Consider the following 26,686-nt stretch of genomic DNA (forward strand, 5'->3'; position numbering starts at 1 on the left):
TGTGGGCACAATTGGTTACATCTTGAACCTGTGGAAAATGAGTGACGGCACCCAAGTCTAAGCTGCCTGACTCTCTGCGTCAAGAGGTAAAGATATTGGTGATTGTTGTGAAGAGAGAATCAGTGACATCCTGAATGCACTAGTGAGTTGATTAAACGTCAGTGGGCTCATTTCGATGAAATGACAGAGTCCCTAAAGCTCCCTGAATGATCCACTGGCATAGAAATTCAGGGCAACTGTTATCTTGAGGGCTATTGGGATAGAGTCAAGAAGTGTGGAAAAGCTCAGCTGTCAGGCAGCATTTGAGGAACAGGAGAGTTGACATTTCAAGCGTAAACTCTTCATCAGGTCTTCATTCCTGATGAAGAGCTTATGCTCGAAACATTGACCCTCCTGCTCCTTGGAAGCTGCCTGACAGGTTGTGCTTTTCCAGCATCACACTTTTTGACTTTGATCTCCAGCATCTGCAGTCTTCACTTTCTCCTAGGCTATTGGAATAGAATTCCCAACTGACATAGGCAAGGGATGATAGCTTGGGACATCCCAAGGCATTGTCTACATTAGCTTTCATGTGCCTCGCAATCATTGCATCAAATCCTGTGGATCCTGTTTGGTCCAGGGGCTCCGCTTTGATGTGGTTTGGCTGCTGTCCTACTCCTTCTCCCTCTGCAGGCTGATGACTATTGCCGAGTCGAGTATCTATGCATCTCAATTGAGAAGGCAAAGTTAATTCATCAAGCTTTAAAAATAATAAGATGTGAACACAAGCTTGAATCATGATAGCGAGAAGGGCAACTTGTCTTTCGAGAAGGGAGGACTTAGTTTTACCTCCACAGTGAGAATCTGATTTTTGGACTTTTGCCTGATTAAGTTAGAATCAGAGTATCATACAGTACAGAAGGAAGTAATGTGACCCATCGTGTCTGTACCAACTCCGCAAAGAACTATTCAGCTTGCCCCATTCTCCAGCCCTATCTCTGTAGCCCTCTACATTCATCACTTACAAAGTTCTAATGCTTGTCATTCTTCTTACCTCATCTGTGAAAATCACACCCTGCATTCCAAAACATTTTCAGAGTAATTGATGTTTGGTGGCTGTGCTGTCAGAGGCTGGTGGAAGATTGGAAGTGGAGCATGTTTATTGATACATTACAGATATTCATAATCTCTTGAACCTATCTGACTATGCTAAGACGACATGGAGGTAATTGCCCAGCATGTATCATGAAAAGTTTTTGACTCCTCAGAAGTGAGATTACTCCTGAATAGGAAAGGTGGTTTGCAAGGCCTTGCCAGGATTTCTGGGCCTGACAGCATTTTCTTTCACAGTTTCAGAACAAAAAGGTAGAAAAACGTAACAGTTTCTTTTGGCTTGTTAACCTGGTTTAGTATAGAAAAAAGGCAACCCATTCCACTACATGGAATGAAGCACTCATCCGCTAGAAATCTTGTGCTAACTGGTACATTTACTCATTTAACAAAGTACCACACACTAATTTCAAAGTGCGCAAATCTTCAAAGAACAAGAGGTAAGGTTATGTTGTATTTAATTATGAACCAAGGGCAACCCCTTGGTTGTGCTTTTGGATGTGCATTTCATCATGATGTACATTCAAGAAAAGCTAATTAGTAAAACAGCATCAATTCTGCTTCTGCTGTAATTGTGTGGTCATTATAGACTACGACTGGATTCTATCATTACAAGCTAAAACATCTTTTAATAAACAAAGAGGCCTACAAAGTCCATCTTTTGCAGTCCACACATTTTTTTTTGTCATTCCCAGTTGAATTAGTTTGACATTAGATTGCAGCGGTAATCCATTTCTTTCATTCTGACTTTCAAAGGGAATCTGAGTGTCAGTAAAGGGAATTTACACATGGTGTATAAATTTGAAATAACAATATAATTTCAAATAACAACTGCATAAATCTGAGAGAGGTCATCTATTCAGCAGTCAGGGAAGTAGTGGTAAGTCTTTTGCAACTTCGAATGAAAGGTCCCAGATTGATAGTTTCTCAATTGAGATCACAGTGGGCTATTTAAAATGGTCAAAATAAAACTTTCATTTCATAATAATATTGATTAGGACTGGATAATTTCCCAAGATATAAACCACTGCATTATGATGGGAGCTACTTAGGTACTTTTAGCACCGCATGAGGAAAACAGGACAATGCTTTTGTTGTAGATGGTCAGCTGAAAGTACAAATATTAAAATTAATTCACACTAAGCATCCAAAGATGCACAAGATCCATTAAGGGTGAGCAAGGAGCCCCATTAAGTATGGATAACGTTTCTTCTCTACAAACTGGAAAAATACTAAAACAGGTAAAACCCTTCTTGATAAATATAAAGCTTTTCATTCCAGACAGTATTTATGCTTGTGTTGATACATAAAACATTTATTATGCTAGAAAGAAATATAGTATCTCAAAAATTGACAGGAGCTTCTGACTTGATTAGAACTTGAGCGATTTTAAAAGTTATAGGCTTTAGTTTGTTGCAGTAGGGCACCAAATAGTGTATGCTATAAGTTACATTTGAGCTTGTGGGTTAAAGTTTGAATATTTTCTGACACAGTAATTTGCTGAAAATGCAAGCTAATAAGCGTGACGGGAAACATGCCTCGAGGACCAAGATGAGGAGGGCAAACAACTGTGCATCTCCTTCCTTAACCAGATTAAGTAGCATAAGAATTGAGAAGGAAGTGCAAATGCGAGTCAATCAATTCAATCAACCAAATTTTGATGTAGAACAACGGAGGTTAACAACTGTTATGATCCCAGAAAAAAGCATCAAATTTATCTTATGATCTGCTTAGGGACTAATAACTTCATTTAAAGTTTGAAATGCTCGGCACTTTCTAAGAGAATAAAGTCACAAGATTCCATGGCTTTCAATGAACAAAATAAACTTTACTATACAAAATTAGACAAATGAAACAACACTCTAAAATGTAAAATTAGCATGCGATGAATGAGTTAATGGACAAAATGTGGTTGGATATCCCGGAGAGTACAACAAATAATAAATGTTATCAAGTCAGATCACATGAATTTCCCATCAATCCACTCAGATGTTATTGATATTAGGGGTAATAACACTTACTAAAACTTTGTCTTCTCACAAGGGACATTAAATCTTCACTTTTGAAGATAATACCTTAAATTCCCTCAGAAGTTGCTCAGAACTGAAATGTCTCAATGGCTGGTCATCGCCCAGTGGTCAATCTCTTTTCCTGGAAGTGCAGTGCCTTGGATTCTTCAGGCTGAAATCCAGGACCTGAGTACTTCACAATTCAGGCTCTTTCACAGAGAGCTACCTTCACATAAGTTGGCAGTGTCTCTGGGTTTCCCTGAATTTAGCTCTTCTGCGCAGAACCAGTTGAGTATTACTGCCTTCCTCGAGTCCGAACACGAACATATAGAACATCTAACATGACAGCGCAGTACAGGCCCTTCGGCCATTGATATCGTGCTGAGCTGTGGAACCAATCTGAAGCCTATCTATCCTACACTATTCCATTTTCATCCATATGTTTATCTAATGACCATTTAAATTTCCTTAAAGTTGGTGAGTATACTACAGTTGCAGGCCGGGCATTCCACGCCCCTACTACTCTGAATAAAGAAACTACCTCTGACATCTGTCCTATATCTATCACCTCTCAAGTATCCAGGATTGCTCATGGGTTCCAACTGCATAGAATAATCAGATGGTTCCCAAGACCTCATTGAGTCCCCAAATCCTCAAATCTAACAGCAGCATTTGGGCAATATGGAGTTAATTTCTCAAAGGTCAATACCTCTCCGACTGACCTTTGAACTGATTTGAGTGACCCATGAAAAAACTTGCAACATGCCTACCCTTGTTCCCATGCAGAACCAAATATAAGTAGAAGTGGAACACACTGCACCGGAATAGTACAATACCCCAGATCACTGGCTTACATGCTACAAATGGATGCTAAAAACGGATTATTTCATTCAGTGCGTACCATTACTAAAATAGGCAGCAAATTTCAGATCCACACGTGTATTATAGAAACATGGCAATCAGAAGATGCATGAGAATGGCATCTCACTGAGAAACACATATTTGATATATACAGGTACAGTGTTGTATTGCATTACTTAAGTGATAGATGATCACTAAATTTGCCAGAAAAATGTTATGGCTAGTCCACTTTAGGGTAAGTACATTTTCATTGGTGTGATAAGCCTTAATTGTTATTAAACAAGTCAGTTGGCACTGAAAATTTATATTTTCATATGTGGTATTCCCATTCTTTTTATTGTTGGAGAATTAAAATATTTTAGTTTATCTTTGCCTCTTTTCTAACTGTGGACTTCCCAGGTCAGAGTCTGTGCTGCTCATTAACCATTTTTTAAGCTGATTGGTTGTTACTTATCCCATCTCAGAGCCCTGTAGATAGAAGCCAGCGTGTGTGTGTGGTGGCTTTCCAAGTACAGCAAGATTCACTTTAAAATCCCAAAGAAATTCCACAGGCAGGTGAAAGTATAACGAATGACACATGGAATTCATTCACTGCTGACCAAAAAATCTGGCCGAAACAAGTATAGAAAGAAAAGAAACATAGGGAGAAATAATGAACACTGAATGAGAGGGAGTGAAGAAGGAAAACTTAAATAAAGAAAATCTTGAGCAAATAAAACCTGAATAAATAAAACCTTCTACTTGGAATAATTAAATTTTCCATGCCTAAGGGTTTGATTTTCAGTAATTAACACTTAATTCAACTCAAAATGATGTGAACCAACTTTCTTTGGAGAGTTTAGGTAATATCTATCACCCAAATAAAGCAAATTCACACCATCCAAGGCATTTCAATACAAGGACAAAATTAAACAAAAACCCGAAAGAACACCAGATACAGAAAATCAGACAAAAAACAGAAATTGGTGGAAAACCTCAGCAAGTCTGACAGCATCTGTGGAAAGTTTTGAATTCTATAACTGTTCTTCAGAACTGATGACAAAACCTTTCAGATGCTGAAAGTCTGAATTGAAAACAGCAAATTCAGGAAGTACTTAGCAAGTCCAGCAGCACTTGAGGAGAGGGAGCATTTAGGTTTGACCTTTCACTAGCAGCCAATCTATGAAAAAAAATTGATCTAAATGACAGATACAGAGTTGACATTTTAAATTTTTTTTAAATGATTGGCTACCAGTTTTATGTCAATTTTATAGTCTGCTAGTTGCTATTAAAAGGTAATTACTTGAATATTTCTCTTTCTAGACAGGTCAGACTTAAGTATTTCCAGGATTCTCTACTTTTAATCATTTAGACAGCAAGATGATATTTCTGCAAAGCTAAAATTAAAGTGGTTCAGCAACATTTGAATATCTGTGTTTGTCCATCAGTGATTCATCCAAAGTGGTCAAAATGTTTTTGCATAAATAACAGCAAGTGACATTTGCCTCGCTTATTTTGAGTAAAATCTGGCCCACTAATGCATAAAGTTAATGATGGTGAGTGGACAGATTTCCAGTTAGAAAATATTCCTTCTGATTTATCAAGTTATCTTCTGAAACACACTAATCAGTACTCCCAATACAGTCATGCAGAAAAAAAAAACTTCACTATTCGGCCTATCAAATCAGCATTGACTCTCTGAAGAGCATCCCATCCAGACCCATGGCTCCACCCTGTCCACATAACTCTGCATTTAGCATGACTGATCCTCCTAGCCTGCACATCCATGGCAAATCCACCTAACCTGCACATCTTCAGACCTCGGGAGGAAACTGGTGCACCCAGCAGAAACCAATATAGACACAGGGAGAATGTACAAACTCATGTCCAAACAGATAGTTGCCCAAGGATGGAATCAAACCCAGGGCCCTGTCACTATGAAACAGGAATGTTAACCACTGTGGAAGTATACCACCCAATGAATCATGAAGAACATTTACAGCTGCTTACAGGGTTTCAGTTTCCAATAGAGCTTCACATTTCCTTCCAATTATTTTTAGGCCATCAGAAAAAGAGTAATTTTAACCAAAGTTTAATGTGCTAACCCATTTAACTATTTAGAGTTGATGGAAAGAACATGTATGTACCTTTGCAGTAGATTGTGCAATTAGCAGATCCTTCATACACGGTTACTTTCAGTCGTTTTAACCAGCACCATTCGTCTTTCAGCTGCAGAACAGTATTAAGGTACTGTGAGGAGAGAAAATAACAAGTTTAGGAAGCTGCTTCCCTATTTTGAGAATTGCTTTTGAACTAAATTTGACATATAGCACAAAATACAAAACTGGTTGCCAATTTCATTCATACAATGTCTATGATCATGAGCCAGTTCAGTACATTTACATAACTTTAATAGCCATGTGATGTAATTTTATTTTGGACCAATTCTAATGTTGTGTAAATGCAGGCTAAATTCCAGAATCAAATGCCAACACCAACAACTTATATTTACACATCGCCTTTAATGTAATGAAATATCCCATAGGCACACTATGAAACAAACTTTAACACTGAGCTACAGATAGAAAGATGAGGACAGATAACCAAAATTATAGTTGAAAAGGTAAGTTTTAAGGAGTAGCCTACAGGACATAAATGAAGCAGAATGGTGCGTTCCAGAATGGAAATTCCGGAGATTAGGGCCTACGCAATAAAATTCAGCAATGGAGTTATTAACATTCAGTAATTCTTAAGAGATCAGAATGAGATAAGCAGAGATATCTGGCAGTGTAGTGTGGGTTGGAGAGGATTACAAAGATAGCAAAGGTGAGAGAGTGGAAGTATCTGAAAACAAAGACAAGAATATTAAAAACAAGATGTTGTTTGACTGGGAGGTAATGCAGAACCATGAGAACCAGGGTCTCTGGTGAATGGGACTTCCCATGAGCCAAGACACAGTTTTGCAGGACCTCAAGTTTATGGAGAGTAGATGAGTCAGTGTGTTTTGGAATAATCAAATATACAAGTAACTAAGACAAGAAGATTCACTAGGATGGGACTTGTTGTAGATGTTATAGTGATGAAACAAAGTAGCCCTAGCAATTGTACAAACGTGTGCTTAGGAACTCATCTGGGTTGTATAGACACCAAGGTTGGGAAAAGACTAGTTCAGTCTCAAGCTGTAGCCATCGAGAGGGTGGAGTCTACAGCTAAGAAACATAGCTTGGAGCAGTGACTAAAAGCAATGACTTTAGTCTTCCCAAGAATAACTGCAAGAAATCTTAGATTATCTGACATGGGATAGGTAGATTGAAGGAGGTTGTTTCTCTCTATTTTGCTGTAAAGTCAAAAGGATAAAAATTCAAACTTTTAGTTAAAGGGGTGAGTTTTAAAGGGTAGCTCAAAGGAGTTGAGGCAGAATGACACTGAAGTATGGAATGCAATTCCAGAGAGTTAGGGCCTACACAATCAAATCCAGGAATTAAATTATTAGCATTCAGTGATTCCTAAATGAGATAAAGTTAAAAAACACACAACACCAGTTTATAGTCCAACAGGTTTAATTGGAAGCACTAGCTTTTGGAGCACTGCGCCTTCATCAGATGGTTGTGGTGTACTCAAAAATAGTAAAGGTGAGACAATGAAACTCAAAGGAGTCTAAGTACTATTTAGCATCAGAAAGAAGTGGAGATCATTTTGCATGAATGTCATGCATGTGGTGCACCCTCAAACACAAGTCCCACTTTATCTTCCTCATGAAAAAGTGGTGAGAATTGGCCAGAAAGCACAAATTCTAACAATTATGCCACTATATTAGGATGTACTGCCATTGAATCACATTGACGTACAATTTATTTCATAATGCTTTCCACATCTTAAAAAAAATTCAGTTTTTCTGCCATTATTATTAAAAGATGGACCCACATGAACTACAACTTTTATGCTGAGGAATGATTAAAGCCGCATTCAGTTAAAACGTCCAGTTCAAAAAAAGGAGTACGTAACAAAGTTTGCAAGATTTTCACCCATTGATAAAAGTAATTTGCAGTGCAGATGGTTTTTAACTACAAAGTCATTCACAATAAATGAAAAAATAATTACCTTTCAATGTATAGAATAAAATTTTCAGCCACAAGATGGCACCATTGACAGATTTATCCTGAAATTTACTTTTCTCCTATCCAAATACGTAACTGTTACAATATGCAATTATTCAGAAATATGGTTTTCAGCCTGAGTGAAAAGAATAAATCGATCTCGATTTCAAGCAAAAAACAAAGGTAGCTTTTTAAGTTTAGGTCACTGGACTGGAATGTTAGGTTTACTTACTATAGATATCGGCATACAAGCCAACCTTGCTCTAAAAACAGGGGTCAACTTATATGCCAAATATAAAGGTGATCCACGCATGGACAAATCACAGAGGGTCAGCTTGGTGCCTTACACCAGGGTAGGTACCAGCAAAATCCATTGTGCGGTGAAAAACTGAGGCTACGCACTGATGCAAATATAGCACATCAGAGCTGAGAAGGGGGGGGGGGGGGGGGTTGAGTTTCTTGGTAAATTGTGCAGTAAATGTTGAAACAGGGATACAAATAGTACAATTCATAAAAAACATAGTTGCAGCAATGATAAAGGATATTACACTGCATATTTAGTGAAGCACTCCAAAGTAGTCCTATAAACAGCATTTAGTGGCTGCATCTCAAAATACAACGATAAACAGCACTTTCAGTGCAAATATTGTAAACACATATCTGATGGCACCTTAGACAATTTTTTTGTGAAATCTATTATCCCTTTTCACAGGCACAGCTAAACATGCAATCTCTAATTTATTGGATGACAATTGCACAGCAAAGAGAACAGAAACATTGATGTTTAAAAGCTGCCATTGCATTCTAATGGTAACGTGTTATATTCCTCAACTATTTCAAGTGACAGGAAAAAGTTTGATAGTTTAACACTATCATAATAATTATAAAAGGAAATGCAGTCCTAGGTATCAAGTTAGATCTGCTTTGATGCTGTGTATGGAAGCTACATGTTCAAGAGAAACAAATGCACTGTTCCATTAAAACGCGCTGTGTACATCAAAACTACATAAATGCAAATCACTTTTTGACAAGTTTTAATTTGATAAGTGCAGGGAAATGGACAAGGTGAATAGTTCACTGAGAAAACTAGCACAAGAGACTAAATTAGCTAGTGTCCAATTAGCTCCCTATGACATTCAGAAATATTACTTTCACTGAATGCCCTATCACCAACATCCTGGGTATCACCACTGATGAGAAATTTGACCAACTGCTAATTCCTGAGGCTATAACATCAGGTTAGATGCTAGGCATTTTGCATCAAGTAATTCACCTCCCCTCCATCTCATCAACTGACCAATATATATTTGGTCCAAATTGTGAAATACAAACATGACATTGAAAGATTTATGTACATCAACAGAGATTTAGTGCAGCGGAAGAGAGTGGAGTCATTGTGAATTCAGTGAGGAGGGGAGGAGGGGAGAAGGAAGACTTTTCCTTTGTTTATCCACATCAGCCTCCAGGATACCTGGAGTTATAATGTTGTACATAGTTGAAAATAAAAATCAAAGAGTGACATTCCAGGAGAACTACAAGAGCATTAAAGAAAAGAAAGCTTAGTTTATTCCATGTAAAATGCCCATCCTGTGGCATGTGAGGACTTGTGGACACTTCAAGGCTGTAGAGTCCAAATTTTAGAATTTAACTCACGGTTGAAGTCATTGTGGTGCAACTCCTGAGGCTGAAATCATTCAGCGAGGTTGCCACATTGCAGGTTAGGGATACGCACTCAGATAGGAAATGGGTGACCATGGGACAGTCCAAGAAAACCAGGCAGATAGTGCAGGAGTATCAAGAGATCCTGCTTGAGAATAGGTTCTTCATTCCAGATCCTGGGGAGAGAGATGGTTCATCAGAGGAGTGCAGCAGCACCAGGCCCAAGGCACAACTGACAGGCTAACTGTATAGGAGGAAAGAAAAGTGGAAGGGGGAAATTCATTAACTAGGAGAACAGACAGGCATTTTTATGTCCACAGACATGACTCCAGAGTGATATGTTACCACCTTGGTATGCCAGGATAAAGGATATTACTGAGTGGCTCTAGATCAGTCTTCTGGGGGAAGGTGATCAAGCCAGAGGTCCTGATTGACATTGGTACCCACGATATTGTTAGGAAATGGGATGTGGTCCTGTATCAGAACTTAGGGAGCTAGCCAGAAAATTAGCAAACAGGATCACCGAAGGTAATAATCTCTAGATTACTCCCAATACCACAAGCCAGTAAGCAAAAAAATTAAAGATGGTGCAAAAAGGAAGATTTTAGATTCTTGGGACACTGGGATTGGCTGTGGCGGAGATGAGATTGAATCAGGAGAAATCTGAACAGAGGATACCAGGAAAAACTTATAAATGGATCAAAAACAAAAGGGTCCAGATTTAAGGTAATTTGCAAAGGCGATGTGAAACACAATTTTTGAATACAGCAAGTGGCTCGGGTGTGGAATGCACTGCCTGGATGTAGTAGAGGCAATTTCAATTAAAGCATGCAAGAATGTGCAGGATTATGAGGAATGTGGCAACAGAGGGGGAATGGTATTAAGTCAGGGTGTTTTCTCAGAAAGCCAGTGCAGCCACAATGGGCCAAATAGCCACATCATTACCATTACAACTCTGAGATTCGGTGAAATGAGTGCAGCAGTAGACTAATACCTTCTCAAGGGCAATTAGGTTTGGGCAGCAGATACCTGCAATGCACACATCCAATGAACCACCAAAATAATTCTATGACCCTAAGATATGATGACTGATTTGTGCAGATAAGCAGAATATGATTACCCGGGAAACACAAATATGTCAATAAATGCTCCTCCTAGTGAAAGTACATTGAAAGGAATTTGTCTCTATACTTGGTAAAAAATAGTTATTTTCTAGTCCCTAGTCTTGCTCTGAAATTACTCAAAGCTTGACAATGATGCTGACATCTGCAATCCTGAAATCTTTCACATCCTTTTCCTATGAATGTTAATGATGGTGAAAATTTTAATCTGGGATGATCCCTGAGCTGTTGCTGAGCTGTTGATATGAAATCTAATTATTCAGCCTCAAACCAAGAGCTACAGTCATTTCTGAGAACTCATCATGCAGTAGCCAGAGTTCAAAGCCACATGCAATATCCAACATTCATTGGAAATTTAAACAATTTGTCAAGAAAATAAAGAATATTGTCTGTCAACTAAATATAATTATATTTTTAAAAACAAAATTATAATAGATGTACAAAAACTTTCCATTATTTTTAAAACCGAATCTTCGCCAGGAAAGTCAGTAATTGGCTTGCGACAACTTTTTTTTTAGCTATTCATAGGGATTCACCTGCTTACAGCTAGTTAGGATGGGGGAAAAGAAACGCAGTGTTGACAAAGACATTTATTGTAAAGTTACTATGAAACTTCTTTGAGAAACCGAGCAGCCATGGGCTATAAGACAGCAGACACCCTGCTTACTGTCTGATGCTGGTATATAATAGGATCTACTGACATAAGACCATAAGATATAGGAGTAGAATTAGGCCATTCAACCCATTGAGTCTACTCCATAATTTGACTATGGCTGCTACGTTTCTCAAACCCAGCCTCCTGCTCTCCCTGTAATCCTTGATCTCCTTACCAATCAAGAACCTATCTAACTCTGTCTTAAATAGACTCAATGACTCTGCCTCCACAGCCTTCTATAGCAATGAATCCCAGAGAGTCACCACCCTCCAGCTGAAGAAATTCCTCCTCAACTCATTTCTAAAGTACTGTCCCTTCACTTGGAGGCTGTGCTCTTGGACCCTGGTCTCTCCTACAAGTGGAAACCTCTTCTCCACACCCACTCTATCCAGGCCTCTCAGTATTCCTTAAGTTTCAATAAGATCCCACTCTCATTTTTCTAAACTCCCCAACTCCTCATATGACAAGCGCTGCATCCCCAGGATTATCATTGTAAACCTCCTCTGGACACCTCCCCAATGCCGGCACATACTTCTTCAGATACTTGTCCCAAAACTACTCATAATATTCCAAATGCGGTCTGACCAGAGCCTTATACAGCCTAAGCAGTACATCTCTGCTCAGTTCCTAGCCCTGTCAAAATGAGTGCTAACATTGCATTTGCCTTTCTAACTGCCATCCGAACAGTACAAGATTCCTTAAGTGGACTCCGAAATACCTTTGTGTTTCAGATTTCTGAAGGCTTTCCACTTTTAGAAAATAGTATGTGCCTCTATTCTTCCTACCAAAGTGCATAACCTCACACTTTCCCACATTACATTCCATCCACCACTTCTTCAGAGGTGGATAGGCTGAGAATATAGGGGGATGCAATATAGGATGCGAGGTAAGCACCACATTCTCTTCATGACAGAAATCACCTGGCCTGCAGCTCAGTTTCCAGGCACCATTTAGATGCTTCAAAACTAGTTGGAAAGCATTATCTCATGTTCATGCTGACCAATTTCCTTGTCATTTATACCAACAATCAAATAGTAAATCCTCATGAAATAATAAAAATTAAATATTTTGTTAGGGGCTTTCCCAATTCTTGACTGCAATTCAATTTTCACATGCAACGCCACCACTTATCTATCTTAAATGGCCTTCTAACTTGGCTTGCTTCATGGTTTAGTCTGCATGAGCACAACAATCCCAACAAATTCATAGAAAGCGAAATGGACACTGTATTAAAAATACCTGTTAGCAGCCAGGAGATACATCATTACTTGTTTCAAAAGGAATTAAACATATATTGAAAGTTCTGGGCGAGAGATATATCAAACAAGAACAGAGAAAGCTGGAAGTACTCAGCAGATCTGGTAGTGACTATGGAGACAGAAAGAAAGTTAATGAGCAAGCCTTACCATCTCAATGGTGAAACAGCCCTTTGCTAGAGCAAACCAGCACCCTTGATCAATTAGGGATAATGGCGGGGGTAGCATGACCATTTGTGATAAGACAGACCATGGAATGCATTAGGAAATTTTACAGCTTTTCAATTTCTCAGGCTACAGCACGCACAGAAATGGAGAGGAGAACTGGGAAAAACTTTTCCCTCAATGCAGTTCTCCCACTTCCATCTTAAGGTCGAGATATGGATCTGCAGTGAGGCAAGCCTGGGGGGTGGGGGTGGGGGGGGTAAAGGATGATGGGGATGAGGATGTGGAGGATGATAAGGAAGAGATAAGCAGGCAGGGATGTGCCTATGAAGTCTAGCTTAAAACTAGCTCCAGATCTTACCCAGAATTCACTTCAGTTTAACATAGGTTTCAAATTACAAGGGAAGGTAGGGGGATTGTGGTTAAATTACTGGACTAATAATCCAGAATCCCAGATTCATGTAAATCCCAGGGATTGTGAATCCCACCTTGGCAGATGGTGAAATTTGAATTCAAAGAAAATAAACTGGAATTAAAAGCTAGCCTAAAGGGCAGACATGTTATGCCTCTTAACTTTTGTTTTTTTTTTAAAAGCTATTTCACTAATATCCTTTTGGGAAGGAAATCTGCCATTCTTATGGATCAGCCTACATGTAGGAATGAGATTGACTCTTAACTGCCCTCAGAAACAGCCTATCAGCCACACAGTTCAAGGGCAATCAGGGGTGGGAAATAAATGCTGGTCAGATAGACACCAACATCCCACGAATAAACTTTAAAAAAAAGGCTTCACTGATTCTTCTTACTGCAGGTACCACTGCCTGAGTGAGTTACACACAGATCTGGCCTCAGTTTTCTTCCTGTGCATTTGATTCCTCCAGTCTGCCAGGTTAGAGATGCAATGTGGGACTGATCCATAATTGGGTTGAGTTATGCAACCCTATTATCCCGATGCAATATTGCTCCCAATCACTTTCAATGTTTCAAGGGGTGGGGGAGTTTGACTTTAGTCCCGAACTTGGGAAAGATAGAAGGAGGTGGCATTTTCTTCAATTTTCCTTGTCCTCGGTTGCTGAAACTGCTTTCTCTGGCTAAGGAAAATTCCACCCAACTGAGGCTGGTGACATTTAAAGGTGGGTAAAATATACTTAGAGAGTGAAAGTGTATTGAGGAAATGAAAATGCTTCCCATTCAAGAACTGTCCAATGCAGCATATAGGAAACGGTTTAGCTCTCTGTTGCTGGACAACAGTTTTGTGAGAGTTTAATTTCCTCTCGAATGAGAGCAACCCTACGGTTTTGTAGGACTATGACAGCTTTACCTTCTAGAAATATTATAGAAAAGCAGCACCTATCCCACAGATACACAGTTACAGGTGGAATACTTGAAAGGGAAGTACATCTTATTAGTGGTTCTACAGATGTAAAATTTATGGCAGTATGCAAATGTAAATTAACTTTGTTGTCTAAGAGCAGAGGGAAATCCTTGATCTTGTGTACATAAGTTATTTGACTTAATGGTCTTTTAAATAAACCAGCTCTTAAATGCAATATAATGTATCATAGAAATCTGGCTAAAAGGCATTTTTAAGTAAGGCTGTAAATTAATCTTCAAAATCCAGTTCTTAAAATTGGAGCACTTCGCTGACATCAATTAAAAATGAATTTACTATAAAGAGTAACATATTCATTAGAAATGTATTTACATTTGGTTAACATGACTGCATACAATTCTAGACTAACAGACATAATTTACTGTGATAAGAAACCCTTGCTGACTGATGAAAGAGTGCAAGTTATAAACAATTGGCCAAAATTGCACCAATTTCAAGATGCACGATGACAACTTAGAAAGTTATAGGAGTCTACTCATGAAATTATGGTGTGAGGAACTATCAATAATGGTATACCAACTTTAAACATATCTTTTAATTTTCGTACAAAATTTGTAACTTTCAGCACATTTTACATCATCAGCTCTTCTGCCAAATTGTTCGAGACTCATGACATGGATCTGGTATCCTGGATTACAAAGGATTACATATTTTTAAAAAGTTGAAGGAAACTATGACAAGAGCACAGTGCTGGTAATATTAAACAGACCGTCTCAAATACATATCATACACAAACATGTTCCATACCACATCTTTATCATCTGCTTATCACTAATTTATCAGGCTTCTCCCAATGCAATAGAGCCTTGGATACTTAAAACTTGCTGAGCAGCTTAATTTATCACACTTTGTAGTTCTGGAAAACATCCATCAAACAGTTGAGTTTCTTTAGAAAGAAAAGGGATTTTGAAAAGCTTTTTTAGAAAATTTTACAGATAACATGAAAAGAACATTTAACAGCAATGTCATATCAGAAAGCTGTCGTACTATGCAACAAAGGTCATTTGTGCAATTAAGTAACTCAGAGGAAAACAGGTTCCCAAAACTCCAATGTAATGATTGGAGAACTTTATGAATTGAACTTGAGAAAACATTTGAAAATGGAATGTATGCAGGAAAAGAATTACTGAATTTGCATTAATTATTCCATTACACCCGTAAAAGAACTTCTGACCTTTCTAAATTTACAGAAAAGGCTGCATAGCTCCTGCTGAGTAGCCAGTCATGCATTATGTAAATTTATCCAATGGTGGCGTATGGAGGTCTCAAGCCAAAAATGTGGGCTATAATTTGGATCAGTAACTCTATGAAATTACATGATTAACAAAAATGACATGCATATGTAGTGGTAAAAATTCAGATTTCAAATGTGGCAAAGTTAGATTAAGTTCTAAAGAAAATCATTGAGAAGGAATTACTTTCCATTAAAAATATAAATTTTGCACAGGAAAGGTCAGTTATGTTCCAAACGTAACATAAATTTAGAAAATAAACTTTGTCAGTCATTTATTTCTCACTTGTACCATCACAGCTAACTAAGCACAAGCTAACCCACAACAACCTCAATTATGTAAAACAAAGAACTGCAGATGCTGAAGATCTGAAACAAAGGCAGAAACTGCTTGAGAAACTCAGCAGGTCTGACAGCATCTGTGGAGAGGAAGCAGAATTAACATTTTGAATCCAGTTGTGAAGAAGTCACTTAACTCTGCTTTCTCTCCACAGATACTGCCAGACCTGCTGAGTTTCTCTAGCCATTTCTGCTTTTGTACACAATGAACCTAGATATGGAATCAATCATCTACTCAAATAAGTGAGCAACAAAATGAGAATGAAAATATTTCATGTTATCTATGTTATAATGATACACTCTAAATAGAGAGCTCTACCCTCTTTTTGCCATTCTATTTGATACTTATCTGCTCTTCCAAAATTTAATTGTTCCTTTCACTCCATAAGACTTCTTTTCCTGCTCAGCATGTGTGCCTTTTGGAGCATCCACACTGGCAGAAAAGGGAACTCAAAGATGAAGGTGAAAGCTCTGTCGATGACACAGTTAGGTTACCCAATGAAGCAGTGAGCTTTGCAGATCTCGAAGTTGCAACATTTAGTTTCAAGTCAACGCTGTGTTGATTGATACCAGGAGAGAAGTCTGGTGCAACTGGTGTTAGTGCTCAGAATGAGGGGGACAAAATAAGATTAGAATTCCCATTTGGATCAATCGGTCTTCCTGGAAGCATATTTTTGTGGGTGTCTGGTAAGGACATTCACAACAGAATTATTAATCCTGTTTCAGGCCAACTGATTCACTAGTAGGAATCTATGGCTTGTCAATATTGCTAAAGTACTAATTTAACTGGTTTCTGGGAAAGCAGAGTGTGAGGAGATAAGATGTAAAGTGTACAAAGTGGTCTGCAATTTGAAAAGGAAACTATTTATTTCTTCATGTACATTATTTATAGACTGCACACTCCCCTCCTGACAAGACAATTCAGGTCATATAAAAAATATCCACCAACAGAATCTCATTCACCTGTATTTGCAAATGTGAGAAGAACTTGATTTTTACATCTTTGCCTTGTTATGAAGTTACAAATTATTAATCAGGATTTAGAAATAAAAAGTGTCAATATATTTATTCTGTATTTAATTGATATTTCTGATAAATTGTACACACAGATTTATATCATCATTTGGGAGTAACTCAATAAGAAAAGGGAAGAGAAGCTTCAAAAACTAGCAGTTTGCACCATGTTAAAAGCTGACTTCACACTCTACCTGTATACTTGGCAGCAGCAAACTGGGTTTGTTGTTGTGGCTTCTTTGTCAGAATTTGAGTGACATAAGAAAGGCTATAGAGTCACTGCCCATCTCAAGTTGCCCCAAGAAGGTAGTAGTAGGATTTCTCAAATTATTCCACTCCTTTGCAAATGGTGGTCAACAAATTCCTGAATAGTCGTCTGGTAAAAAGGAGAGGTGACGTTGGTCCACATTTGAGTGGTGAGAGACCTGGGGATGACGGTGATCCCACAATATTGTTGCTTTTGTCCTGACTGACATAAACGCCAGAGGGAGAGTGCTGCTATTGTACTAATCATAGGGATTGTTGCAGTATATCCTGTAGATCATAATATGAAAGAACACCAGTGAATGAGGAATGGTTATCAATTCCAGAGGCAGGAGCACTAATCAAGTGAACTCCTGCAACTTGGATAATGGCAAGCTCGAATGTGGTTCGGTTTGATCCAACAGTCCTGTTCTGAGCACTGTAGATCTGGAGAAGCTTTGAGTAGGCATTAATTGCACATTTCTGTTTCTGGCCTGCTCTGGTCACCATGGCGTGTATAATGTTTGGTTCGATTCAGCTCTGGATAATTCAATGTTGTCTCTAAAAATACTGATAATAAGAAACATGGTCACGTCTTTGAAAAGCAAGGGAAAATAATAACTCAGCCTTTTCTTGTGTGAAATGGTCATTACTGGGCACAACTGTCATTTGTCAGACCAAAAGAGGATGATGATTTCCAAGTCCCCTGCTGGCTATGAATTAGAATTTGAATTCCCATTACTAACCAGAATGCAGAGAGAAGGAGTTGATGAAGCAGTTAATGTTATTGTGCTACCAATACTTCTGTAAAGAACTGAGGCCTTGGGTCTACGCTGAGCCTGCCTCCACACATCCATTCCAATTTCTCTCAGATCAAATGTCAGCAACCAGCTGGTATTCTCTTTGGCCCACATTTACTTGTTTTTGTGGGGGTCTCTATACACACAGTTAAATGCAGCCTTTCCATTGGCATCTAACACACCAGCCCACTTTCTGCATCAACTTTGTTGCATGCCCAGCAATTTTAGTTCAATTCAACCTGAGCATCAATGTACAAAATTGTTGGTGAGGAGCTGCCATTTTATTACACTATAGAGACATTGAGATGTACAGCATGCAAACAGACCCATTGGTCCAACTTATCCTTGCTGACCTGATATCCTAAATTAATCTAATCCCATTTGCCAGCACTTGGCTCACATCCCTCTAAACCTGTCCTATTTCAGATGCCTTTTAAATGCTGCAATTGTACCAGCCTCCACCACTTCCTCTGGCAGCTCATTCCATACACGCACCATTTTCTGCGTGAAAAAGTTCTGAACTCCCCCACGCCAGGGAGAAGACTTTGTCTATTTACCCTATCCATGCCTCTCAATTTTATTCTTCCATCACTTTATTCATTACTGGCAACAGGTTAATCATTGGCTAGGTTAGATATATCTACAGAATATACTGTCTTAATTGATTTATATTCCAATACAAGGATGATTCCTGTATTTGGAAGTTGTTAGTAATCAAGGGCTGAATTTTTGCATTTGTGTCATAAGCCTGATCTGTGGCTCATTTTTGGGTTATAACCCAAGATGTGAAGGCCAGGCCATCAGGAATGATTTTCCTGGATGAAGCCAATCAAGAAGCCTATTCAAGAAACATGTCCAGTTGGTGATGGCAGGTAGCCCGAGGACATGGGATTGCCAGAGTGATGTGAAAGATGATCAGCAGAGCCACTCTGAATGGTGGATGCTACTGAAGTGAATTAAGAAGTCTCAAAACAAGACACACCATGCTGCTGATGAAATCAGGAATCAATTCATTACACTGAGTAGCATCAGGTGGGTTTGCCAGTCAGTGACAAGCAAACACTTGAAAGTTTCTGCCTGTGAATGTCCAGAGAATGGATTAGAAAGGTGGGGAGTCATGAGAGTCATACAGTGATCATTGTACTCTTGCTCTCACCTCTCGTGAATAGACAAGCTGCAGACTCAGTGGGGGTCCCGTGTGTAAAATTCCAAAAATGTCTATTCAGTGCCTCTATGATTATCTTAATTTGCTTGTCACTGATGGGTGTGCTACCATCTCTGTCTAGTGGTTGTTAAAAGAGTAAAGAAGTGAGATTGCAGAAAGCTGGTCTGAGCCTTGTCTTTGTCAAGGTGGTTGGTAAAATCTCAATGATTCAATTCTATATTTTTTCAGCTAACATTTAGTCTTCTTCTGGTCTCAAAAAATTAATACATTTCAGTGAAAATTATACTGTGCCTTTGTTTTCTTTTTCACTAGTTTTGGAGGATAAGACAGCATGTTGTTTTCTGTATTATTTCCATTGCATCAGTTACAATATTTACTACTCACATTGCCGTCTGCCAATCCAGTTGGTAAGACATTATGCCTTAGCTATGGCATGGTATTAGAAAACAAAACAGAAACATATAATATTAGATGAGAGTGTAACACCCCCTACCATTGAATTGTCAGCTCACCTCATTGTTCTGTGTTAATATTGACCATGATAGAAGATGACACTCCAGGTTAACCTCATTTCAGCAAGAAATCAATGACGTCAGGAGTAATGGGGAAGGGCAAGAATGACAGGACTACACGTCTCAGACTAACTGCTGCCCTTTGTAGCAGAAGTCATTTTTAAGCTGTTTAAATAGCAACTAATGTGGTAAACATAGCATGGAAACACACCTAAATGTAAAACGACTTTCATTAATTTCCCTGTGTCAATTTTACCACAAGAGTATCCATGTAATTTATACAGTTAGTAATCAAATCTTTCAAAAAGGATTTTATTAACAAAAAGATGAACTATTGTTCAGACAATTGTTCAACTAAATGCAATCTCATATTTCCATATGGACAAAATCTCAATTTACTACATGTTCAATGCTGGAACACAAGTTCTGTTTGAAAGAAATAGATCCACAATATTATGTTTATAGTTCATTCCAAAGGCATGAAAATGCAATTTTTGGATATGTAGGATATTGTGTTGACAACACAGATAACACAATTAAACACAAACTTTTAATGAAAAGTTTAATGAATGTCTAAATATGCAGCCAAGGAAGTTCTTAATATCCCAGTTTCAGCCTGATTGGACTTAAATTTTCCATTTGCTACATTTATAATTCGAATGTCTAAAATAGTCTGCATAAGACTTGACTGCAATGAGAATTTGGCAATATGTTTTACTTCACTAAATTGAAGAAATATTCATTGTAATACACAAATATCCTTCAGTTCTTTGTGGATCACAAAATGAAGCATTTAACAAGCAGTTTTAGTAAATCAAACCTTACTTTTAGCATTTGAAAGTTGTAGGTTTTACTCAGCTGTTAACTTTGTTAAAAGAAAATACATTTTATTAATTTTATTAGAGAGTCATTGAGGTCATTAATGACCTTAAAAATATCTTTTCCAAAAGTGAAACATTTTTAAGTTCTTTTATAATCCAACAGACCAATGTATCAAAGCTTGTTTTGTTCCTAAGCAGCTCATTTCTTTCTCTGTGGCTACACAGGCCTATTGACTCTTGCCCTTGACCCAACGATTTTGCAGCGATAGTTTGGAAACTTTCAAGTAGCTGATAAGGGTTTGTATATAGATTAACAGGACCTGTTATGACTGAGAGGAATTCCGACCAAGCAGGAAAGATGGTTTGAAAGAATATTTTAGCACTGTAGAATTAAACTGTGACTAAAAATTCTTGTAGCTTTGACTCGCTGTAACAATTGTGCCAGAATAAAAATCCATTGAAGGGCTACCTTCAGCAGATAGACTACAGGGTGTCAATTAACAGAACAGCTGATATGACATTTAAAGTCAATAATTTACCATAGTAAAAACTGTCTTCTAAAAAAGGCAATTTTATAAGCCATATTTTAACATAATAGTTTGTAGGGGTACAGTAAAAACAGGCTCTGTAAGATCAGAACAAGTTTGAGTGTGTGAAAGGAGCAAATGAAAGAATCTATATTGCTCATTTCATGGCCTTACAATGCTCCAAAGTACTTTGCAGCTAATGAAATTCTTTTCATATGTCATCACTGTTATAACATAACATAATTATCAAAGTGTTTCTGATGCTATGTTTGAATCTTGTGATTTTAGAGCTTGAAATTTACTTTTTGATCAAAATGGGATACGACTCTCTCTTCAAATATCAACCCTGCATTAGAAAGGTATGTTAAGTTAATTAGAACCTTCAAAAGATTTGTACATCATTATTAATCAACCAATTGATGAGTATTAATTGAGCCACATTCTCAATGACTGAAAAATACTGCTGCTTATTATATAAAAGAAAGATAAGCACACCACCGGAACTTAACAAATATGTAGATAGACATTAAAATCTTGGAAATGAATGTGTATCAGCCAGAAATCAATCATTTTTGACTTGGTGTACCAAAAGCCTCCCAGAAGCATGGCGCCTGAGGGAGATAAAGCACAGACTAGAGAGATAAGGGTTAATCTGCATTTAATTCAAGGAGATGATGAACAGGACATTTAATGAACTCAGAAATATAGATTTTTAAAAAAATATAACCATGTTATATTCTCAAACTTAAGTGTGGGCTACATTAATTACCAGCTTAACAAATTCTTTTCTTATTGGAAATATTATTTTGACTAGAATTTACATTAAAATGCTTCCAAATCATAAGATGAATAACAGTTTTACATTTTTCATATTCAATAAATATTACCATATAGCTGTTTAATGTTTTCATTTGAAGTGTAAAATTTATCCCACCTTTCCATACTGCCCACAATGTGACAGCAAATTTAATTAATATAAACAAACATAAATGGAATCGTAACAGGTAAAGCATTTATTATTACTGAGTTATCTGCAAAAAAGGTGCAAACTAATGCTCACAAATAAGAAGCAATTATGCTGTAGACATAAAATATAAACCTGAATAACACAGTGAATTAGTTGTTGGCTCATTACCTTTTGGATTGGAATTGAAATCCAGATCAGAGTTAAAAGTTCTCTGGTTCTGAATTCAAGATCACGAGATACACTAATGTGGACAAAGAGGCACATTTCTGTAGGGCACTTTAATGAGGTTTAGGACTGAAACACATTTTTGTAAGTGACCTTGAAAGGTTGGGAATGCTGCATTTTGTACTTAGTCATACTATCTCTGACAGGAATTCTTGATGCCAACATTGGCTGTCCAAAATTGAAAATGTTCAATTTCCCACAGCCAGCATCGCTCATCTTAATGAACACATTTTTATTCCAATGTAGAGCACTGACTACAATTTCTCATTTCTTAGGTCATTAGAATAGATAGGTTCCACAGTTCCACATTGAACAGAATGTCTATCAAACTGCAACTTATTCTAATAGTGTTTGCAATTATAGAAGGAACACTTATGAGATCTCTCTTTTTTCTTGCCCAGAAATATTTTGTTGCAATTTAGTTACAGCACTAACTTGTCCCTAAGATATCACTTATCTACAATCAACAGTTCATGTCAGAAAACAATGTCACATCATTTAAGGATATTAAAAAACTGGGTTCTTGGTAAAAGTTAAGGGAATTTTACTCTGCACCTCGTTTTGCTACAATTGATCTGAGGTGTTCGATGGGAGCCATGCATATAAAAATTGGAAGATCTTCATTCCCTAGCTTAAACATCGTTCACTTTGAAAAACACCAAAAAACTAGAATTTGTGAACATTACGGAGATTTTAAAATGTCACGTTAGTACTACTGGTTGGTTAAGATGAACTATGTACAGAAAAGAAATATTATGTCATAGAGTGGCTCCAAGGAAACCACGTATATGGAGTTTTGCTTTTACAGTGTGACCAAACCAGCACTATTGTCTTCTTTCTCAGGGGTTAAATGTCCAAGTCACCATAGAATTTTCCTTTCATTCTGTCTTACTTCACTAGCTCAATTACTTAAATTTTCTCCAAAAGTGCAATTTTGTCAATAAAGACATATTCCGATTTTATGGAAACAAGTTCTATTATGCAGTAAAATTACACTTGAAGATAATACTTCCATGACAGATCCATACTGAAGGCATCGCACAAAATGAATATGCACTTTAAAACTTAGAAAAAGACAATTTTCTACAAATTTAGCTCCCTCCTCCACCGTAAATAACATCTTGCAACTATATGGTGTCTGAGTAACATGGGCATTTTCAAGGTCACTCTCACCCCTCAAAATATTTCACTGCTGCCATCCAGTCACCTCATAACTGGTGAACAAATATAAATACATTCTAAGCAATTTTTCTTTCCAAAAAATGGAACCATTTCTGAACTTTTTGTCCCTAGCACTTTTGAACTAAGAGATTACAATGTATGCAAATTTGTGTTTATTTTATTTAAAAAAACACAATTTTGCTGATTATGGTATCAGCTTTGAAATTAAGAAAAAGTTCTATCAATTTTGTGAATGTTTGCTTCATGGTACAAAGCTTAAAGACAACATGATAAATTAAGAGCAATTTCTTATCGATGAAATTTAGTTCGAGACTCTTGAGATGTGGTGGAAGGTGAGGTAGAGATCTGGATAAGGGAAAATGACCAGACATATAAAAAATGGATTGTTACCGCTAATTGTTAAAAGTTTCTGCTGGCATAGAATCACCTGTTCCTGCACAGCATCAAATATATAGAATGAAGGTCAAGTAACTATCTGTTAATAAAGTAAATTCAAAGAAGTGTCACATGTGTAATGATTGATTGTTGTTTTCAGGGGAGAAGGAGGAGGGGAAAATCACTCAGATTAAGAATAATAAAAATGCTAAGATTGATGCAGTATTTCACTGGAATAATAAAAGTTGATTCAAAATAATAGTGGTTTGATGATTGGACCTATGGTAAACACTTTTGAATGCTTAAACTTTACAGCAAACTATAATAGTGGAAATTAAGAAAATTTTAGAAACCAATTCGAACAAGATTTACTGAGGAGTGTGTTTACGTCTGGAATGTGAGCATTCATTTCAAGAGTGCGAGAATAGAAGAGCAGGGACATACTGCTGAGGCTGTCGAAAGTTCTGGTCAACTGCATTTGGAATATCGTGAGCAATTTTAGGCCTGGAATTTAAGGAAGGATAAACTGGCCTTGGAGGAGGTTATAAGAATGATGCTGTGACTGAAGGGCTTCCCATGAGGAGTGGTTGGGAACTCTGAGTCTGTACTCAATGTAGTTTAGAAGGATAAGGATTCAATTTCATTGAAACGTATGGAATACTGAAAGTATAGTGTGGACATACATAAGATGCTTCTACGAGAAGAGCTAGGACCTGAGGATACAACCTCAGAATGAATAGTTAACTTCTAGAAATGAATTGAGACAAATTTCTTCAGACGAACAATGGTGAATCTATAGAAGATTCACACAGAAGACTGTGGAGGCCAAGTCCTGAGTGTACTTAAGGCAGAGAAAGATAGCTTCTTGATTAGTAAAGAGGATCAAGGGTTACAGGGAGAAGGCAGGAGAATGGGGTTAAGATTGAGTGATGGAGCAGACTCAATGGGTTGAATGGTAGAATTTTGTTCCTCTTATGGCCTTTTGGTAACTGATCTGTAAAATGACAAGATAAATGATTATTTTCTTTTCTCAACAGTAAAGAAAATCCAGGACTTGAATGGAGCCATTGAAAACAGCATCAGATGAGAACATGACAACAGTTCGGACACAAGCAGCACAAATGTTAATTAAGCCTTTCTTGCCAGGGTTTTTAACATAGAAGGGAGTTAACTTATTTGATAAGAAAAGGGCACGGCAGTGTATTACAAAGATATGTTGTGACACTATTTGCATTGCTACCAGCATAGTTATGATCACCTGTGTCCATATGGTAGATGATGCCTGACAAATGTTTCAATGTTTGAAGAGTTGACTAAAATAAAAGTTAGGGGAATGTCTGTGGATATTATTGATATAGACTTCCAGCAGGTATCTGATAAATTTCCTCAGAAGAAATTATTTGCTAAAGTTGAAGCTCATGGCATTAAAAACAAATTATTGACCTCGGTTGGAAATGGGTTGAGAGGCAAGAGACAGAGTTCAGGAATATGGATAGGGAGCCTGATTCATAGAAACCTGCAATAACAATAACAATTGGGGTATCAATTGATGGATAAAAAGCTACAGATCCAAGTTTGCTGACAACAAATGTTGGGTGGCACTATATACAGTGTAAATGGAAGCAAATATTATGAAGATACATTGATAGATAAATGAATGGCTAAAACTATGAAAAGTAAATTTCAGTGTAGGATGAATGTGACATAATCTACTCCACACCTGTAAAAGACAGAACAGAGTACTTTCAAGAATGAGGGGGCACAGATTTGCAAGGAAGTAATGAAAAGCTAGAAACTATTGAAGTCCAAGATTACTTGAATCCAGGTGCAGACATCATTAAAATGTCATTAACAAATACAGAAAATAATCAAAAGGGCAAATGGAACTTTGGCCATTAAAGAACCAGAATTCAAGGGAGAGCAGTTCTGGACACCACATTTTAGGAAGATAATAGGTAATAGTTTTGAAGGAGTGTACTATAGATTTACAAGAATGATATTTGTACTCTAAAAGGTCAAACTAGTATTGCATCCTCTGGAATTTAGAAATTAAAGAGTAATTTAATTGATGTTTTCAAGATATAAGAGGAGCATATCCAGAGACCATGAGTATAACATGTAGACAACAGGTAGATAATATAGAATTGAGTCACAGATCATGATCTTGTGAAATGGTTGTATAGTCTTGACGACCTCCAGTTTCTATACTGTACAGGTTCAATACAACCTCCCTACTCTTGTACTTTATGCTCCTATGACACTATATGCTTTAATATTTGTGCTCTATTATGCCATCTTTAATGTCTTGCGCACAAATACAACTGGGTGCGTCTGTTCACGAACATCCTTTAGACCAGTACTCTTTAGTTTATACTGTCTCTCAATGTTCTTTATAACAAAATGCATTACCACGTTTCTCTGCATTGAATTACACATTTCACGCACTCCACCAATCTCCCAGTGTCCTTTTGAAATTTAGCATTGGCCCCCACATCAATATAGAGCTGAAATAATGAGGTAATCCTGCCTATTTTATATCATTGGTGTAATTGCACATGGAATACTATGTAGAATACAGAAAAGATATTGTAGCTAACACAAGCGAGGGCAACAAAAATGTTCGAGGGATTGGAGGAATTGTATTGAGAAGCAGTTATGTAAATTGGATGTGCTCTCCGGATTGCAGAAGCAATGATTTGGTAGTAGAGAACTCAAGCGTTGAAGAAAAATGATGTATTTTGTCAAAAGCTTTGCATTTTACACTCATCAGAATACCATTTGAATACCAATGTAAAGAGGAACAGCATTTTATACTGTACGAGTAGAGACTGCTGATTGCTTGGCAAGTAAACTCTGATTGATTGATGCATTGTCACCAAAAATGCAACAGTTACATAATGACTGACAGTTAATTTCCAAGTTTTGTTAAAATTCAAACCAGGAGGATTAACTCCAATTGGTTAAGTCATTAAACTAAGGCACAAACCATTTAAGCTAAATT

General features: G+C 37.4%; 1 protein-coding gene across 3 annotated transcripts in view; it reads right to left on the reverse strand.

Annotated features, from left to right (window-relative positions):
• The window catches only part of zfpm1 (zinc finger protein, FOG family member 1), a 272,580-nt gene that overhangs the window by 32,687 nt on the left and 213,207 nt on the right, over positions 1 to 26,686 (reverse strand). For all 3 annotated transcript variants that reach the window (XM_087995823.1, XM_087995822.1, XM_087995824.1), the window contains one exon: positions 6,086 to 6,188. In XM_087995823.1, the coding sequence (XP_087851949.1) occupies positions 6,086 to 6,188 (103 nt within the window). The remainder of the gene's footprint in view (positions 1 to 6,085; positions 6,189 to 26,686) is intronic.

This window comes from Chiloscyllium plagiosum, unplaced genomic scaffold (genome assembly GCF_037043375.1).
Source record: "Chiloscyllium plagiosum isolate Xiang-an unplaced genomic scaffold, Cpla_swu_hap1 HiC_scaffold_17, whole genome shotgun sequence".
NCBI lineage: Eukaryota > Metazoa > Chordata > Chondrichthyes > Orectolobiformes > Hemiscylliidae > Chiloscyllium > Chiloscyllium plagiosum.